The following is a 20,356-nucleotide window of genomic DNA, read 5'->3' as shown; positions in this document are numbered from 1 at the left end:
ATTAAGGTGCTACACCAGTGTATTTTTAAAAACATCTGGTTTGTTCAAAAATGCACCTGCAAAATGAAAGTCAAGAATCATTAACTACTCCACAGTGAGTCTTGACCAATACCTTTGACCAAAGACAACCAGTCAGTAAATAAATTTAGAGGATGTTGGACAATCAGATAACTGAACATTTAGACGATGAATATTTCTAACTGATGCACACAGTAACCAAAGAGGCACTGTGCCTAAAACCGTCAATGCTCATGCAACGAACTGCATTATTCTGTCACAACACAAGCAACTGGTAAACTTGGATTATCTTTTACAAAGGTGTAAAAAAGTAAAACACTTGAGCAGCCATGACCTAATGCGTAGTTACTGGCAACTACTGTTAGATAGAGATAGCAGAAAATACATGGAAGACATTACTGGTTAGACCCTGTTTCGGGTTAGTCCCACACACTTCAGCATTATGTTAGGTTACATCACAGGAGTATTTTGTAAGCTGTTTTATGTAAATTGTAGGTGGAAAGGGGAAGAAACGAAAGCAAAGGGAGGGCATCACTGCTGTCAGCTCCATAACGACATTACGCAGAATCAGCAGCTTTGGGTGAAAATGTGTACCGGAACTGAATCTGAACCCAGAAACTCCTGCTTACTAGGTAGATGCACTAACCACAGTGCCATTCAGGACACAGTCTTACCGCAATTGTGCAGACTATCCCGCAGCTCCTGTCCATTTCCTCTTGTTCGCCACTCTGATATTCCCACAGGAGGTTGGATGTATTTGTGCATCTGCACTGAAAAGGTGGATCCATTGCCCATGTCTGAAAGAACAGACACCATGTGAGGTCCACAGCTGTGATACATTCATGTAAATTGAAGGTGGAGAGGGGAAGAAAGGAAAGGAAATGGAGAGCATCACTGCTGTCAGATGCATCAGGACATTCCTTTCTTCCCCTCTCCACCTTCAGTTTGCATATAATGTATCGCAGCAGCGGATTCCGCGTGGTGCCTGCTCATTCGGCCATGGGCAATGGATCCACCTTCTTCAGTGCATATAAACAAATACGTTCGACCTCCTGTGCGAATCTCAGAGTAGCAAGCATGGAGGAAATGGACAGGGTCTGTGGATAGGTAGTGCTCGATGAATGGTTGAATGCTGAGATAGTCCACACAGTTGCGATAACACTGTATCCTTGATGGTGCAATGGTTAACACACATCTCCAGTAAGCAGGAGATCCAGCGTTTGAATCCTAGTCCAGTAGACATTTTCACTTATCGCTGCTGATTCTGTGTAACGTCCTGATGCAGCTGACAGGAGTGATCCCTTCCCTTTCCTTTCCTTTCCTTTCTTCCTCTCTCCACATTCAATTTACATATAATCCATTACAGCTGCGGATTCCTCGTAGTGTCTGTTCTGCTGGACATGTCCGAAAAACAAACACTACACATTCACATATATTTCATAATGTCCTGATGCAGCTGACAGCAGTGTAGTAGAGGAGAACTTAACTTTGAAAAAAGAAAATGAGGAATTGAGGAACGAATTGAGAAAGGAATACACATTAAAAACTTTCCCAAGATTAGGTCAGTTTATTAAAAATTTCCATAGTACCAAACAATCGATGGAGGCCAAAGGACAACTTAGGATATTGGACCATTGTTCCTATCACAAAAAGTTGCAATCCAAGGCTGAAGGAAAATAATGTAAATTTACCACGCTTGAAAAACAGATGTAGTGTTTTTGAGCATCTTAAACATTAAAATAGCCTTATGAGTTAAACTGCCTAAGCCTAATGAAAGTGAAGTGAGTAAAGAGTGTAGTAAAAATTTCAGATCGAATGTCAATGAAAGTAATGAAATGAAAAGCTCAAAGACACCAAGCTGTAAAAGCAGACATAGGCCTGTGAAAATACATTTCTATGCAACAGCCAAGTAGGAAAATAAGATATAGTATTGAAAATCGTTTGAGCCATGTTATCTAACCACAATAAACCTTGGTGCAAAATTTAAAGGTGTTTTGGCAAGTTCTTCACCAACAGATGCTACTGGAGCTGCAGTTTTCATGCTGGAACAAACGATGTAACAGGAAATGAGGGGAAAAGGTTTCTTATTGTCATTAAGAAAAACATTGCATGAACTACAAAACAGAAAAATTATGCTGTTCTCCATATCATTTTGCCATGTTCTTCTGTTCTGGTCATGTGTGAACACAGAAGTAACAAGAGTAAATGAAGGAATAAGGAAACTTTCTAAACACTTTAAAAATGTCTCTTTTGTAAACATACCTGACTTGGGTAAAAGATTTCTACCACTCATGGCCTCCATCTGAATAAATTTCGAAAAAATTATGTGAATGATGAATCATAAATCTAGCTTATCAGTTAGGCTTAGCATAAATATTTAGGCTAGAGTCACTACCATTTAGTTCTACGGAAAATTACTTTTCATAATTTTGCACACAGTTCCTCACCCTGTGATATGGTCCAGTCTATGGGTAGTCATTGTTTTGAAAAAACAGCAGGATTAATTAATGTCCTTATATTACAACTTGCTCAATAACTTTGTCGTTTCAAATATGCTGTCTCAATGTTAAAGGTATGAGTGGAAAACATATAGTTTTAAATGATTTTGCAAATGAGAATGTGCTTGATTCATTATATTTGAATGAAGGTAAATGAAATAGCTTGTCTTGTATTGGTTGATTTCCATGTAGTTAATACTTTCAGCAGAGAGCAGCATATTCAAGGGAGTGTGTAAATTTATGTTAATAAAGCTTTAATATATGGTAGTAGTGAATTAGATCTGGTTTTTTGTGTATTGAGCAGTACTTTCAAGCTCCAAGTATGTATTTTGAGCACTTAAAATTGTTATTGTATCACTACATAGGTCATCCAATAGTGATGCACTAACCTTTTTAGAAGAACTTGAGAATTTATTAAATTTTTTTGTCGTCCTCAGTGGACAAAGAATAGTATAATGATGGGTGGTGATGTAACAACAGATACATATAATGTAAATGAATTTAAAAAATATGTTAAGACAATTTAACTATAGTTTCACTAACTGAAAATTTACAAGAGAGACTGCTTGTCTCCACAATATACTTATAACTATTAGTAAGGATTAAATGTGTTCTTTTGTAGCTGTTTATGGTTCCTCACATTATGGTTCACTTTGAGTAGAAATAATTAAGCCTACTATTTAGTCTAAAGAGCTCAAAGAGACTAAAGTGACTGTTACAAGATCAATAATGCAGGACAAAGTTTCTAATTTTATAGTTTCACTTGAGAATCATGTTTAGAAAGATTTTTTAAGAGTAATAGTTATTATTGTGCAAATATAATCTCAGATACATTTTCTATGATTTATTAAATATATTTGAGACCAACTTCTCTCACTGTAAATGTAAAGTCAATCCCAACACAAATAAACTTGGGCATAAGAATAGATGGCATACTTCTCAACTATCAAGTACGAAAAACAGAATGTTAAACTATTTCAATCTTTATGGGCTAGTCAAAACAGATATGACGAAGCTAAGATACTTAAGAGCTCAAAAGTTTTATAAGCATGCAACAAATGAGGATAAGAGGCTAAGAAACAATATAACTTATTTACTATAGTCATTCTAAAATAAATGCAAGAACCCATGGTCTGTAACAAAACTCTGTGGCAAAAAAGCAAAGAAAAAGAGGCTGTAGCTGTATCACTAGCTGAGTTTAATAACTTTTGTATATAGTCCATTGATTAAATTTGTGAAAGCATAAAATGCAATGGTGTAAGTTCTGCATCGAAAGACTATTTTTTTTGGTCAAAGGTGACACCATTAGTTGTTTTGAGTATTGTGAATAATTTTAGGCCTTCTGATGATGTAGGCATATATGATCATTTCAGTAATATGTTAAAAAATAGTTGGTTTTTAATATTTCCTCTCATTTATCGTATAAATAAGTGTTTAATGAAGGTGTATTTCCACAGGTGTTAAAACTGTCGAGAATTGTGCCCGTTTGTAAGTAGAGACAGTGAATTTGCCCCTCAAGTTATTGCCCACTAACTCTGACACAAGTTTTATCTAATGTTTTAGAATCCATCATCTAATACCAGTTATATGATTATGTGGAATATAACAACATTTTTTCTGTTGCACAATTCTGCTTTAGGAAGAGCAAATCTACTGTTAATGCTATTGACTGTTTGATTAAAAAAAGCGTTTATTGCTTAAAGAAAGAAAAACTTTGCTCACGCTACGTTGTGGGATCTTAGCAAGGCTTTCGACTGTGTAGAGCATGATTCGCTTCTCCAGAAATTCGTTTATTATATAACCATTAACAACAAAGTAGCTAACATTTTTCAATCACTTAATGACCATAAACAAATTGTATGTATTGGGAAGGAGAGATTGCAGATAGCTGAAATTAAGAGTGGAGTTGGTTCGGTTTTGGGACCTTCGTTGTTTATTCTAATAATAAATCATTTGTCATTTTATATAACTACCCACTACATTCTCTACACTGTTGATATCACTTTTTGTCATTTTAGACTTTGATACCTTCAAACTATGACTAAAGACACCGTATCACAGGTGGTATTCTGGTTTCGAGCCAATGGATTTCCAGCTCAATGAAAGTAAAACCCAACAAATTTTATTTGGTTTATGAGATTTGTCAGTAGAAGCTGGTTTAGGTAATGTTAAGTTTTTAGGTATTGGCATTGATAGTAAAATGTCTTGAATCCACACATTAAGTGTACTTGAACAAAGTTGTCTAAAGTGGTGTATTTGTTAAGAATTAAAAAAAGTGTATCTGACTTTTGATGGACAAAAGATAGCTAAATTTCATTTAGCAGAAATAGCTAAAGGTCTCAGGTGATGGTTAATTCGTTAAAAGGAGTTTAGTATGGTTGCGCAGTTATTTACCTATTGTATAGAAGATATTCACGATAAACAGTATTAGTTGGGAAGAATCAACTGAACAAACACAAAATATATATTTTAAAAAAAAGTTAAATATTTACACAGCTATATTATGGCCATTTACGGGATATGTCTGTATGGATGGTTAATTATGGTGAGAGAAGCTACATGATATCAGTAAACTGAACGGTATTTTAACATTTTTGGTAGTCATGCTAGCTGGCATGAGTCTGTGCGGTATTTTCAATGTACGAGCGGTGTAGAGGTATGCCGGCGCTAGTTTCTAATGCGCGTGGGATCGTAGGTGGTGATGTGATAGACTTTGGATGCATGTCCAGGCGTATGTACTTTGGCGAAACTCGGAGGAGCCCATGTGTTGTGTTGTTTACAATTGCAACTAAAACAGCGTGGTTAGTGAGATCGTCATGGGATCGTTTCGACATCGTGTAAAAGGAAAAGGCAAGAGATGGAAAAAAGGTCATAGTTCCAGTTCAAACCCGGAAATTCAGAAGCATAGAGATATTGCTAAATCTAGGTTCTTTCAGGAAAATTTGGGTATGTATAATCTTTAAATTAAGTTTGTGTCGCCCAAGTTACCATATTCCCGTCAGATGCATTTTAAAAATATTTATATTTGAAGAGTATTTATGTAGAGAAGGATTTATGCGCGAAATACACGTTCAAGTAAGAGACGGAGGTAAAAGTACTTGCTTTACTGCTACTGGCAGCAGTTTATTTTGTGTCTCTTTACTGTATGCTACTTTTCTTGTAGTACAACGTAGATTTGAACTTAAAGCTGTGGATTTTGTTGTATTCAGCTTCACTGTTGACGTTTGCAGGTTGGCAACAAGCGATAAGTACGGTTTCGCAGCAGTGCCATACGGGATACTACTGCATACGTGATCAACATGTATTAAATATTTTACTAAAACCTTTAAATTTCTTACTGTAAACAGAGTTTAATTTGGCACTAAATTCAGTAGCTGAATGTGGCATTTCTTGCACTAAATTCACTTACTGAGTATGAGATAGACATGTTCAAATAAGTTTTCTATAGCAGTTCAGCTCAGGAAAACACTTCTCACAGTATATTCCCTGATTTAGCATTGGCAGAAAAACTTGTTTCACTATGCACTAAATATTCTTTACTCTGATGCTACTGTGCATCTTCAGTGACATCTTGCCTTGTCATTAACACCCGTGCAGTTGTGGGTTTGGATAAGCTGTTTCCTGAGATACTCCCTGTCGAATGTTAGAAGACTTGCGTGACGTGCCTCACATCAGCTTTTCCAGTGTCTGTGTAGTTAAATTAATTACATTTATCAAATAGCAACTGCCATTAGCAATGTTGTGACTCTTCGTATGTTGGATTTGAACAATGATTTGTAATAGGAAAGTTAATTATATGTACCTCCTTCATTGCCCGACAGATAATGGTACAAGATGTGGCACAAATTTGAAGGACATTGTTTCAGCCAACATCGTTTATAGCAAAATAGATGCAATATGTCACATGAATCTAAACCGTATGTGATTAATACAAGTTGTGTTGTCCATTTAAGCAGCGATTCCTACGGATCACACATTTTAACTTGACATTGGAGCAGAGGATGCTGGGAGTGGAAGCTTGTGAGTGGCTCCTTTTCCCTGGGAAGCCAGATTATAGCTTATCAATGAAACAAACATGTAATAGGTTAATGTGTTACAGAAGTTGACAGCAGTTTGCTAGAATGACCGGGTACAGCCTCTTTGGTCATTTTTGTAAATAATATTATCAGTCGCTACAACCAGACATTAATAAAAATTAGGTTGTAGCGGCAGCCGCTGAGCCGAGAGGATGCACAGCAGAGCAAAAGCAGCCTTTGTCCGATAAACTGTAAATTAATTTAGTCTTTGGTTTTTTATCACATTCTTCTGCAAAAAAGTTAACCGCTGTGTGTACTTTACTGTGTAGACTAGTGGTTAGAAAATTAATCTTTGTTTTTGTTGTTACATAAGTCTTGTGAGTATCCTTGTGTAGGGCGGCTTCCTAGTGTAAATTTTACTGTCATCAGAAACTCTGTCATGCCACTAAGTATTAATTTTGTGCTGGTAGACAGCACACAGTTTAGATCAGTGCATTCTAGTTTGAATATTTGTCTTGTGCAGTAACTTTTCGGCAAACAGGATTTCTAATAACAGGTATCTGTAAATACATCAACTTCAGTAGAGAAATTTATTTCTGTTTAATAGCTTGTGGTCTTAGAGTACAGTGAGAAATCTGCACATCAAGTTTTAGTGTTACTTTATTCTCCTTTGGTATATTTTCAAACTCAGTAGCACCATTTGAAACCTTATATCTATTTTGTACACAGTACGATAAGGCTAGGGACTGTACTTGTTGTGAGTGGATACAAAGAGAGTTGGCTGCTCTCCATAAACAGTTGGAAGCTGTGTTGGCTACCGTCAGCACGCTTCTAGCTAATGCTCAAAGCTGTGGTGACATTGGGATGCCAGTGACAAGACTTGCAACACCTTTGGTGCCACTGGAATCCTCTGGTGACCTGGATGTTGTTGCGGCTTCTGATACACATCATCTGACCGGTCTGTCCTCACTCCAGAGTGGGAGGCAGACTGTGGTGGGTCCGCGTGTCACTGGGTGGAAGTCAAAAGGGGTAGCAGGCCATGCGACTGGCTCCCTACATCTTAGCAGCAGGTACAAGGTGCTACCCAGTGTTGATGATAACTCTGAGCCAGCACGAGATGCCTCTTCTGTTGGGCCAATGGTTGATTTTCCTGCACAGTCTGGACAAGTACAGAGGGTGGGTATGCTAGTCATTGGGAGCTCCAGTGTTAGGTGGATGACAGAGCCCCTCAGAGAGATAGCAAACAAGGATGGAAAGAGTTCCAATGTGAATTCGGTATATTTGCTGGGAGTTCTCATCCGTGATGTGAAGGAGGCCCTGCCGGCAGCTATTGATCAACCGGCTGCATGTAGTGGCACATGTCGGCATGAATGACGCTTGCTGCTTGTGTTCTGAGGGGTCAGTCCATACCAAGTGGTCCAGCACTGGTTGCTTGACCATTTCAGAAAAAAAAAATTATATTTGCTGGGTGAATTCCCCAATGTTTAGTAGTCACAAAATATTTTTTAAGAAAATTTATTTTTTATTATTTTAAAATGGCGGCCATATTTGTTCCAGGCCGCATGCGTTTTTTCGTATTTGCAAGCATATACATTTTTTACAATTATTCAGTAGGGATTTCCTAAGTCTTTCAGATAAAATGCATTTAGTTCACCCACTCTGGGCTACAAATTGACATCATTATCACTTAGCTGAATGTATTTTTAATATATTTTTAATAGTTCAAAGTTATCAGCCACAAATTAAAAAAACTCAATTTTTAACAGTAGTTTTCCGAAGAAATATCAATTTCTCAGCTTTAATATTTTTACTGCTATTACACTGTATAGTATAGTTACTTTTTATAGAGCGTCAATGGTGAGTAGCTTACACTTAAAAGAATACACTATTTTAAAAAATGATTTTTTTTTAATTTTTCCATTTTGTGGCCTGCAATATCTTTGTTGAGGGACCAGATAAAAATCTGAAAATTTCACTGTTAATAGACCTTTATGATATCAAACTTCAATATAAATTTAAACTTCGAGATTCAATTGGAAGTTATGGAAAAAAGATTACAAACAGGAATCAAAAATACGTTTTTTAACATCAGTGATATCTGGTAGGCTAATCAAATAAAGTATGCCAGTTGCATAATGTAACACACCGCATTGTCGAAACAATGCTGTGGCAATTGTTTCAGCAGGCTAACAATTGCATTTGCAAGCCTATACAAGTCTGATTGTTGTCTTCCACCTTACACCAACAATTGTCTGCTTACAATTATTTAGCTAGAAATTCTTGAAAAATGGTGTCTCAGTGTTCTTTTGGTGTTATTATTAATGAAGCATGTCATAAAAGTGTGTATGGAGTGTATCCTGAAGACATTAAAGTTTACAGTGCAGAATAAAAAGTGTTGTTTTACTTACGAGTTGGCCCAGAGGTCAAATCAACATGCAAGTACCATGAAATGAAATACTTAAAAAAATTTCATTACCTTTTTGGTCAGTCTTGCACAGACAATGGGTGACACAATACAGAAATGAAATGGTGACAGTCATTAAATCATGAGAAGAGTTTTTTGAAGTGTTGGTGGCTAACCTTGAAAATCTGAAAATGCATCATTTTATTGTAAAAGCTCAAAGTAAATTTTTGAAAGACAAAAAGCAAACCTTGGCAGCTGATGAATGTTTAGTTCTTGCTGACTTTTTGGAAAATTATTCCTTTGTTGTTCAAGATGAAGTACAAGGGCACCACTGGGTAAACAAACAGGCCACAGTTCATCCATTTGTATTCTATTATAAAGAGGAAGATAAACTAATTAGCCACAGCTTTGTGTCATAAGTGACTACCTTGAACACAACACTACAGCGGTGCACATTTTTCAACTAAAATTAACAAACTACATTTAACAGCATCACCCTTCCATTTAAAAAAAAAAATAAAAAAAAGTGACTTAATTTTCGGATGAGGCAGCAAGTCAATATAAAAACAAAACAAAAAAAATTATTAACATCTCCTTTCATAAAGAAGATTTTGGGTTTGATGTAGAATGGCACTTTTTTGCTTCATGCCATGGGGGAGAATGCTTGTGATGGTGTCGGGAAAACAACAAAGTGAGCTGTCACAAAAGCAAGTCTGCAGCGGACCGATGACACTCATATCATAACACCTCAAGAAATGTTTGAATTCTGAAAAAACATGTCAGAGGAATTACTTATGTTTTTTGTACAATGTGAGGAAATATAAGAAGTCTATGACAGTGTCTGGAAGGAAAGGTACAACACTTGATCTTTTCATTGTTTTGTACCCCATTCACACAACTCACTGAAATGTAAGATCACATCAACTCTGCCTGATAATGAACTTCATCAGTGTGGAAAACTAGTACAACTGGTTCTTCAAAATAAAGACATAATGGCTTGTGTTTATAATGAACAGTTGTGGATAAGCGAAGTTGATAATATTAACTATCAAAACCAAGATGTACATGTTGTATTTTATCACCCTCCAGGACCAAAGACGTCTTTAAAATATTTGAGAAGGATCAAGTCTGGATGCCACTTAAACATGTACTAAGGAAGCTGCCTCCCACGGAATTTACCACTGTGACTGGGCAAACTTGTAATCTAACACCCAAACTGAGTGAACAAATTTCTCAAATGTTCAATAAGCGATGTACTAAAAACAAATAACAAGAGAACAATATAATGTAACTAGTAGGCTTATTTTCAGTAAAAAGTAAGTAATCATAAATATGATTAAATTATATATTGTAACTGATATATTTTATTCCATAAGCCTAGATATCACATAAGTTAAAATCCGTATTTTTGACTCGTGTTTGTATTTTTTCCATAACTTCCAATTGAATCTCAAAGTTGAAATTTATACTGAAGTTTGATATCATAAAGGTCTATTAACTGTGAAATTTTCAGATTTTTGTCTGGTCCCCCAACAAAGATATTGCAGGCCACAAAATGGAAAAATTTTAAAAAATCCATTTTTTAAAATAGGCCTAGTGTATTTTTTAAGTGTAAGCTGCTCACCATTGATACTCCATAAAAAGTAACCATACTATACAGTGTAATAGCAGAAAAAATATTAAAGCTGAGAAATTAATCTTTCTTCAGAAAACTATTGTTCAAAAATTGAGTTTTTTTTTAATTAGTGGCTGATGATTTTGAACTATTAAAATATATTAAAAATACATTCAGCTAAGTGATGATGATGTTAAAATGTAGCCCAGAGTGTGTTGAACTAAGTGCATTTTATCTGAAAGGCTTAGGACAAACGACTCCTGAATAATTGTAAAAATGTAGATGCTTGCAAATACGAAAAAAAGCATGCGCCTGGAACAAATATGGCCACCATTTCAAAATAATAAACAGTAAATTTTTTAAAAAATATTTTTGTGACTGCAAAACATTGGGGAATTCATCTAGCAAATATAAAATTTTTCTGAGATGGTCAAGCAAGCAATTATTTTTTTCTTGGACCACTTGGTATGGATTGACCCGAGGCCATCCTTGGCTCCTTTCAGCAGCTGGATGATTTGGTGAAGGCAACTAGCAATGCATGCAGTGTGCAGGCTAAGCTATCTATTTGTAGCATCATACCCTGGGTTCATTGCGGTCCTCTGGTTTGGAACAGAGTGGAAAATCTAAACCAGAGGCTCAGACAACTCTGCGACAGTATTGGGTGTGAATTTCACTACCTCCGCTATCAGATGCAGAATTGTAGGGTTTCCCTTAATAGGTAAAGCTTGGACTACACGCAGGGAACAGCTATTAGGGTTGCAGATTACGTGTGTCGTGTACATGGGGCTTTTTTAGGTTAGAGAACCCCTCTCTTGGAACCAAAGAAGATTGGCCTATTAAATCAGCCACAGGGACCTCAAAGAATCTTGGTCCTCGTAGATCAGAGGTATAAAAGATTAATATGATTTTAGTAAACTGCAGGAGCATCCAAGGAAAGGTCCCAGAATTAGTATCGCTTACTGAACGTTATAATGCAGAGATAGTACTGGGAACAGAAAGCTGGTTGAAACCCAACGTCGATGACAACGAAATCCTAAGTTCAGATTGGAATGTTTATCATAAAGATTGGTTAGCCACCAATGGTGGTAGTGGGTTTATTGCAGTAAAAAATTCGATAAAATCTAGCGAGGTTATCACAGATTTCGAATGTGAATGAATCTGGGTGAAATTGAGTATCAAAGAACGGTCAAAAATGGTGATCAGATGCTTTTATAGACCATCTGGGTCAGGATCTGTAGTTGTAGAATGCTTCAGATGGAACTTGCAGAATATTATTAGTAATTTCCTAATCATGCTGCTGTGATAGGGGGTGACTTCAACTTGCCAGGTATAGGTTGGGAGTGTTACTTCATCAAAACTGATGCCACAGACAGGGAATCATGTGACATTGTTCTGGATGTCTTGTCCGAAAATTACTTTGAGCAAATAGAGAACCAACTCGAGAGGGTAATGTCTTAGACCTCCTGGCACAAACAAACCTGAACTTATCGAATCAGTCAACGTGTCAGAGATCATAAGGATGTGACAGCATCTATGACGGCGGGTCCTACAAGGGATGTTAAGAAAGGTAGGAAGATATACTTGTTCAGCAAGGGTGACAGGATACAAATTTCAGAATATCTCAGCAATCAGCATCGAATACTCAGTGATGAGAATGAAGATGTGGAGGACAACTGGAAAAAATTCAGACATTGTTCAATGTGCTCAACAAGTACATTCAGAGTAAGGTTTTAAGAAATGGGAAAGATCCACCATGGTTTAATAGCCCTGTTAGAAAAGCGCTACATAAACAAAGAGCACTTCATCTCAGATTCAAGAGAAGTAAAAACCTATCTGACAAACAAAAATGAGTGTAAGGAGAGCAATGAGGAAAGTGTTCAGTGATTTTGGAAGTAAGATGTCGTCAACCGACCTGAATAAAAACCCTAAGAAATTTTTGTCATATGTGAAATCAGTAAGTGGGTGAAAATCATCTGTTCATTCTCTCAGTGACCACACTGGCACAGAAATGGAAGATAATGGAGATAAGGTCAAAATACTGAATTCGGTCTTCCGAAGTTGTTTCACTGTGGAAGATCGTAACACTGTCCCTCCTTTCAGTCATGTACGAACATCGAAATGGCAGATATTGAGATAACCGATCACATAATTGAAAAGCCGCTACAATCACTTAGCTGTGGAAAGGCTACCTGTAAGATTCTATAAAGATTATGTGAAAGAACTTGCTCCCCTTTTAGGAGTTATTTATCATCGATCACCTGAACAATGAAAGGTACTTAATGACTGGAAGGCCATACGACAGATCCACACAATTATAGACCTATATCGTTGATTTCAGTCTATTGTAGAATTATGGAACATGTTTTATGCTCAAGAATTATGATGTTTTTGGAAAATGAACATCTCCTTTATACAAATCAACATGGATTCCGCAAACAGAGATCCTGCGAAACTCGGCTCGCTCTGTTCCTGCATGAGATCCACAGGCCACTGGACAATGGCGCTCAGGTTGATGCTGTGTTCTTTGATTTCAGTTAGGTATTTGACACCGTCCCACATTGCTGTTTAATGAAAACAATACGGGCTTACGGAGTATCGGAGCAAACCTGTGATTGGAACTAAATCGACAGATGTAAAGGTAATATCCGGAGTACCACAGGGAAGTGTGATAGGTCCGTTGCTGTTTACAATATATATAAATGATCTAATAGAAAATATTGCATGCAGTTGTCCGTACCAAAGTAGCAACACTGGAAGATAGTAAGAATTGGCAGAATGACCTGCAGGGAATTGATGTATGGTGCATACTCTGCAGTTGGCCCTGAATTTAAATAAATGTAACATATTGCACATACATAGGAAAAGAAATCCACTAATCTACAGCTACACTATTGATGGCAAACAGCTGGAGACAGCGTCTGCTGTAAAATATCTAGGTGTAACTGTCCAGAGCGGCCTTAAGTGGAATGACCATATAAAACAGATAGTGGGAAAAGCAGACACCAGACCCAGACTCATTGGAAGAATCTTAAGGAATGTAATTCATCTGGCACTTTTTTGCCCTATTCATGAGTGTTGTTCATCTATCTGGGATCCCTGTATGGTATGACTGATAGAGGAGATAGAGAAGATCCAACGAAGAGCGGCATATTTTGTTATGGGATCGTTTAGCTGGCGAGAGAGCGTTACAGAGATGCTAAACAAACTCCTGTGGCAGATGGTACAAGAGAGGCATTGTGCATCATGGAGAGATTTAGTATTGAAATTTCAGGAGCTGGACAACATATTTCTTCCCCCCACGTACATCTCGTGTATTGACTATAGGAGATAATTAGAGTCAATACGGAGGTTTACCGACAATCATTCTTCCCACGCACTATCCGTGAGTGGAACAGGGTTGGAGGGATCAGATAGTGGTACCGAAAGTACCCTCTGCCACACACCATTAAATGGCTTGCGGAGTTTGATGTAGATGTAGATTCACAATGGCTATTTACTGCTATGGTGCACAAAACTGTTGTGTGGGTAAAGTTGATAACAAGTGCAAGCATTGCAGGGTGGCATGAAGTCGCTGACTTACACTTATCAGAAAGTGGCGGTCTTTATTATGGTCTCTTCACTGAAATGTGTTTGTTATGTTGACACTAGCATTTTTAAAAACATATTATTCTTATGTATGTACCTATTAATATTCTTTTATACTCTCTGTGTATGACTGATTTATTTGGCACAATTTTAGGTTGCTGATCGATTGCAGTTAGTCAGAAGTGATTTCACACATTTTATCACATTCAGATTTACGTCTTTTGTATGAAATGAAATGTCGTGTGACTAGGGCCTCCCGTCGGGTAGACCGTTCACCTGGTGCAAGTCTTGCGCATCGATGGGGATGAAATGATGATGATTAGGACAACACAACACCCAGTCCCTGAGCAGAGAAAATCTCCGACCCAGCCGGGAATCGAACCTGGGCCCTTTGGATTGGTAGTCTTTTGTATGATTGTTTTCAACATGTTAAATTCGTGAATAGTAATGGAACTTGATCACTTTTCTGAATTGATGTGGTAGTAGGGCCAATCTCCTACGATATGTCAAAATAAAGGTGAACTTTAGTCACATAATGTACCAAGTGAAATATAACACTGGTTTTGGTACTTGACTTTCTGGGTGAGTGGAGTTCAAATCTCTGTCCAACATGTGATTTACGTTAACCAACTTATATGCATTACTACAGCTGATAGTCATGATTCCTTCAAAAAATCTGTCCTTAGCCCCATACATAATCTGGGCTAGGACTCCTGCTCTAATGACATTGATGATGACAGAACATTATAAATCCTACTCCTCTCATTTCCAGCCAGATACATGAAGGCTGCAAATCTGTTATCAAGAGGGTCAAATTCTCATCCTCTGGAGATTCCTATCAGATTTTTTACTATTTCAGTTATGTAGGTGTTTTTGCCATTTCTATCTGATGCACATGTTGAAATGCAACTCAAGAAACAAAATCAAACTTTTAAATAGTGCACTTTCCAAGTAGACATTATTAACAAGCAAGGAACTTGTAAGCAGTTGAAAGTTACAATCCATTTGGCACCATTATTTCATCTATTAGGTGGTAATATGTAAGTGTCATCATATCCTAGTGCATTTTAGTGAGAAACTTACAGACCTTTACATTATTTTACTACAGTGGATAAAATTACCAGAGCCAGGAACAAAAGAGTGTCATTAGAACTATCAAAACAGTGATATTAAATGTCAGTTACTGTATGCAGAAAAAAGGGGTTTGAAAATGACACTCAGCCAGTCTCTGGATTCCCTGAGTTGTAATCAGTGAAATGTGAAAATTGTGTGGCGGTTGGTATGACTCCCTTAGGCTCAATTAGTGGCACCTTCTGGAAGCCCGTAAGAGCAGTGCTCTACCATCTGAGCTACCCAGGAGGTAGGAGATGAGGTACTGACAGTAGTAGTGTTCTGAGGACGGGGCACGAGTCGTGCTTGGGTAGCTCAGATAGTAGAGCACTTGCCCGCGAAAGGCAAAGGTCCTGAGTTAGTCTCGATCCGGCACACAGTTTTAATCTGCCAGCAAGTATCAGGATAGACACCACCTGGAAGTGCAGCACAGAAATTAAAACAAGGATAGCAATGGCAAAAGAGGTATTCTATAAGAAAATGAGCATTTTCTGCAGCATTCTGGACAGGCAATTCAGGAAAAGACTCATAAAATGTCTTGTATGGAGGGTTCTTCTGTATGATGCTGAAACATGGACCTTGAGGATGAAAGACAGGAAAGGCTGGAGGCTTTTGAAATGTGGACATGGCGGAGGATGGAAAGAATAAGTTGGATGGACAGAGTAAAAAATGAAGAGGTACTGAGAAGAGTGGAAGAGACAAGACAGTCACTAGATGTAATAAAAAGAAGAAAAAGAAATTGGATTGGGCATATATTAAAAAAGAATGACAGACTGATAAAAACAGTTTTAGTAGGTTATGTAGACAGGAAAAGGAAGCTAGGAATGAACAGATTTCAGATACTGGATGACGTGATGGATGGTACAACATACTGCAGCCTTAAGAAGGAAGCATAGGACTTGGAAGAGCAATTGAATGGAATGGACGGTGTCTTAAAAGGAGGATATAAGATGAACATCAACAAAAGCAAAATGAGGATAATGGAATGTAGTAGAGTTAACTCGGGTGATGCTGAGAGAATTAGATTAGGAAATGAGACACTTAAAGTGGTAAAGGACTTTTGCTATTTGGGGAGCAAAATAAATGATGATGGTCGAAGTAGAGAAGATATAAAATGTAGACTGGCAATGGCATGGAAAGCATTTCTGAAGAAGAGAAATTTGTTAACATTGAGTGTAGATTTAAATGTCAGGAAGTCGTTTCTGAAAGTATTTGTATGGACTGTGGCCATGTAAGGAAGTGAAACATGGACGATAAATAGTTTGGATACGAAGAGAATAGAAGCCTTTGAAATGTGGTGCTACAGAAGAATGCTGAAGATTAGATGGGTAGATCACATAACTGACGAGGGGGTATTGAATAGGATTGGAGAGAAGAGGAGTTTGTGGCACAACTTGACTAGAAGAAAGGATCGGTTGGTAGGACATTTTCTGAGGCATCAAGGGATCACCAGTTTAGTATTGGAGGGCAGCGTGGAGGGTAAAAATCATAGAGAGAGACCAAGAGATGAATATACTAAGCCGATTCAGAAGAACATAGGCTGCAGTACGTACTGGGAGATGAAGCAGCTTGCACAGGGTAGAGTAGCATGGAGAGCTGCATCAAACCAGTCTCAGGACTGAAGACCACAACAACAAGAAGAAGGAAGCAATGGATTGCAGTAAATGGAGAGGCAAAGGACCTGCTAATATAGCAGAAAATTGATGATAATGATATATCTCTGGTTTGGTTTTCCAGCACCCATTAAAAACCGTGTAGCTTACATTCTGAGAAGATTCTTTTGAAGGCCTATAATTTTGCTGGTTTTGCCAAGCCTGTCTTTTGCTTTACTATCTGGCAGTAATGATCTGAAATGTCAAGGGCTATTATAAATAGTTTACGGTTTTTCCTGTCAATATCTGTAAGTACATGGTCTAAATGTGAAGTTGTACTTTTTGATACACTTGTAGCAGTGTTAGCCATTTATGCCACCCCAAAACAGCTCAAAATGTTTGGGAAGCTATTACTAATTTCACCCTCAACACCTATGTTATTATTCATGTTTTCGTATGTTACCAGTATGTTATTTTTGGGGGCTGCGCGCTTTCTAATAAAGTGAAATGTGTAGTGGTGTGCCCTCAATTACGTACCCTCTGACTCAAAGTTGAAATATTAAAAGTTTTGGCTGGTTTCGTTGTCTAGGGGCTGGGATATATAGTTGCCGCATTACAAGCCAAATACTGCAGAGTCTACAGTATACAATACGAATATACACATGAATTGAATGGTCGAAGGTTTCTATCGCTCGGCAATTGTGAATTATGAATGTAACATATAAATTTATAAATGAAAGATTGCAATTAAATAAAATCTGCAGGTACTGTCTTAACAACTTTAAATGATGAGTACTATAGTAGAAGTACTTTGGAGAATGCGGTATTTCTGCAGAACACTTACTGGTGTTGATGGTCCAGCAATTAAATAAAATATAAGTGGAATAACGGGGAAGCAGTAGATTCCTGCTTCACGTAATTAGTTATGAACAACAACATAGCTCATGAGATATTCACTTCTGAATGCATACTACGTCTTCACTGCAGAAGCCACGGAAATCACACAAGAGCACAGGTTGTCACTCCGAAATATTTCTATCCTCCACGACCACGCGCAAAACTCCACACTCTACTAGTCTCTCTCGTGACCATCCATCCATTGCACCGTCACATCTAGCACTACCTCTGTCCTGTCCCATCTGTTCTCCCACTTCCATCGAGTCTCCCCATTCATGAGTGCTGTGATTGGCTAGAGCGCTCCCTCCATGTTTTCAAGCCAGTGCACACTCACAAACATAAAACACTTTAGAAATACTGGATTTACATTTAAATGACTTTAAATTAAATAAATATTCCTACAGCTGGACCATAAACATGCTCTAACACACATTATTAAATACATAAATAAATTAGATATACATATATCAAAGGAATAGCAAGCAAAAGTAGGTCAGTAGCCTAATATGTCTGTGCTTTCTAAAACACAGTAAATAATTGACCAATTTCTTCATTAATAGCATATATCGGGTATAAACAAAGACATAGATGAATAAATGTATTTATAAGCATGCTGCTACCATTTTTTCGTGTAACTGTGTAGTACTTACGGCCTGACGCGATTGATAGTAATTGGCCACTTTGACCTTCAATAACTCATGTACTATTGAAGTTACATGCCTGTAATTTATATCAATGTAGGTTTACACTAATAGCTTTCTAAAGTCATGTCGATCGATGAAATCGGATGAACCGTTTGGATTTTGGAAATTCGTTGCTGGGTGTTACTTGTGTAATTTACAGTCATATACTAAACTTTAAACTAATAAAGATATCGAAAATCTGATTACACCATCAGAATCGTTGTGCAAATAATGGTAATGTACATGTTTATTTTTGAGATATCATGATTCATCTGGGTACTATTAATTTCCATACGAACTCCGAAATGTCTGCCATTAAGGTTTCACAAAGTCCGCCATCTTTGGCTCTCCCGGCATACAAGTCTCTTTCATCGACACAGCGTCACCAAGGAATTTCCAGCCACTGCTCGCTTGACCACACACTGGGGCTACCCCTGTTGTTCAGCTAACGTTCGGCACCATGTGGCCGCTGCCGGGCCTCGGCTTACCAAGCAGCCCATGCAGCCACGCCAACTCCGAACTTAGATTATTTCCGGGGCGCCATAACTCGCCCGTTACCTTACAGGGCTGAGTCTCTTTCCAAGACTTCTTTTAATTTGTTAAAGAAAGTGCTCACCACTACCTAGATGAACAGTACACACACGGAATGATTTTCTTGGATGTCTAGTATTGTTAGTTCTACAGCTGCCAATTTAAAATTTTTACCTTCACTAATTGTTATTAGGTCATCTCTATATCTAAAATGTGTACCACCTCTGATATAAATATGATATTCCCCACCCATTAATGTAGCTCTACAGCCTTCACACCCCTTCCATTCTGACTAAAATCTTTCTCATATGTCTGGGCTCAGAATAAATTTCATCTCTCCTTTCTTCTTCCATTGTTTTGTGGGCGGATAAAACCAGAAGTAAAATGTCAGATGTGTATAATGCTTTCTGTAGTGAAGTTAAGTTTTCTTGGTGTATGCAGCCTTATCTGAAAAGACATTATTTCTGACATTTAAGTTACACAAACATTGAATCGATGTTGTTATATTTGATTTTCAGGACAGAGTGGATTGACAGCTGAGGCACTTAAGAAGCATGATGCATTCACAACAAAAATGGATACCGAATCTTTGGTGGCTGGAGATTTTGAGGAAGGGACAATTGGAGGAACGTTCAAGACATTTCAGACCTTTGCAAGTGACTGGAGTAGTTGCAGTAATATGTCATTTAGTCGGTAAGGGTGTTCTTTCATTGAGTACAATATGCGTTTCATACAAGGTTAAATATTAAATTCAGATAAATATGTTGCATTATTCAGGTTTTCAAGACAAGATGTATGTGTGTGTGCCTCAGCATGTGAAGAACTTGTGGGTTAATGTTTGCTGTGTAGACTAAGAAGAATATCATTCAGTAGTATAATATGATGTTTAACACTGTTAATAAAGCCATAGCAGGCACTGAATGAAACTTATTTGCATGTTGAGAAATTATTCCAAAGCATTTACTTACATAGATAAATTGTCTGGAAGATTTAGAGAGCTGTGAAAAGAAAGACATCCTCTGCCTATCTGAACATCATATAACTGCAAGGTTAGAGATGTTAAATATGAAGGATTATACTTTCTAGTCTTCTTCATGTAGAACTAATATGGGTGCAGAATGTGAGTTCAGAGCCGGCCAGAGTGGCCGAGCGGTTCTAGGCGCTTCAGTCTGGAACCGCGCGACCGCTACAGTCGCAGGTTCGAATCCTGCCTCAGCCATGAATGTGTGTGATGTCCTTAGTTTAGTTAGGTTTAAGTAATTCTAAGTTCTAGGGGACTGATGACCTCAGATGTTAAGTCCCATAGTGCTCAGAGCCATTTGAACCATTTTTGTGAGTTCAGAAACATTGAAACAATTACATTTTGTAGAAATGGGCACAAAGAACTTAGTGCTTGTGAATTAATAC

At 37.6% G+C, this 20,356-nt stretch overlaps 1 protein-coding gene across 1 annotated transcript in view; it reads left to right on the top strand.

Annotated features, from left to right (window-relative positions):
- The first annotated feature begins 5,247 nt into the window (after positions 1 to 5,247).
- The window catches only part of LOC126253626 (RRP12-like protein), a 161,412-nt gene continuing 146,303 nt past the window's right edge, over positions 5,248 to 20,356 (top strand). The window contains exons 1-2 of the mRNA XM_049955103.1: positions 5,248 to 5,462; positions 19,468 to 19,642. Of these exons, the coding sequence (XP_049811060.1) occupies positions 5,333 to 5,462; positions 19,468 to 19,642 (305 nt within the window). The 5' untranslated portion in view covers positions 5,248 to 5,332. The remainder of the gene's footprint in view (positions 5,463 to 19,467; positions 19,643 to 20,356) is intronic.

The sequence above is a fragment of the Schistocerca nitens genome, chromosome 4 (assembly GCF_023898315.1).
Source record: "Schistocerca nitens isolate TAMUIC-IGC-003100 chromosome 4, iqSchNite1.1, whole genome shotgun sequence".
In the NCBI taxonomy this organism is placed as follows: Eukaryota; Metazoa; Arthropoda; class Insecta; order Orthoptera; family Acrididae; genus Schistocerca; species Schistocerca nitens.
This window is presented reverse-complemented; position numbering and strand designations above follow the sequence as displayed.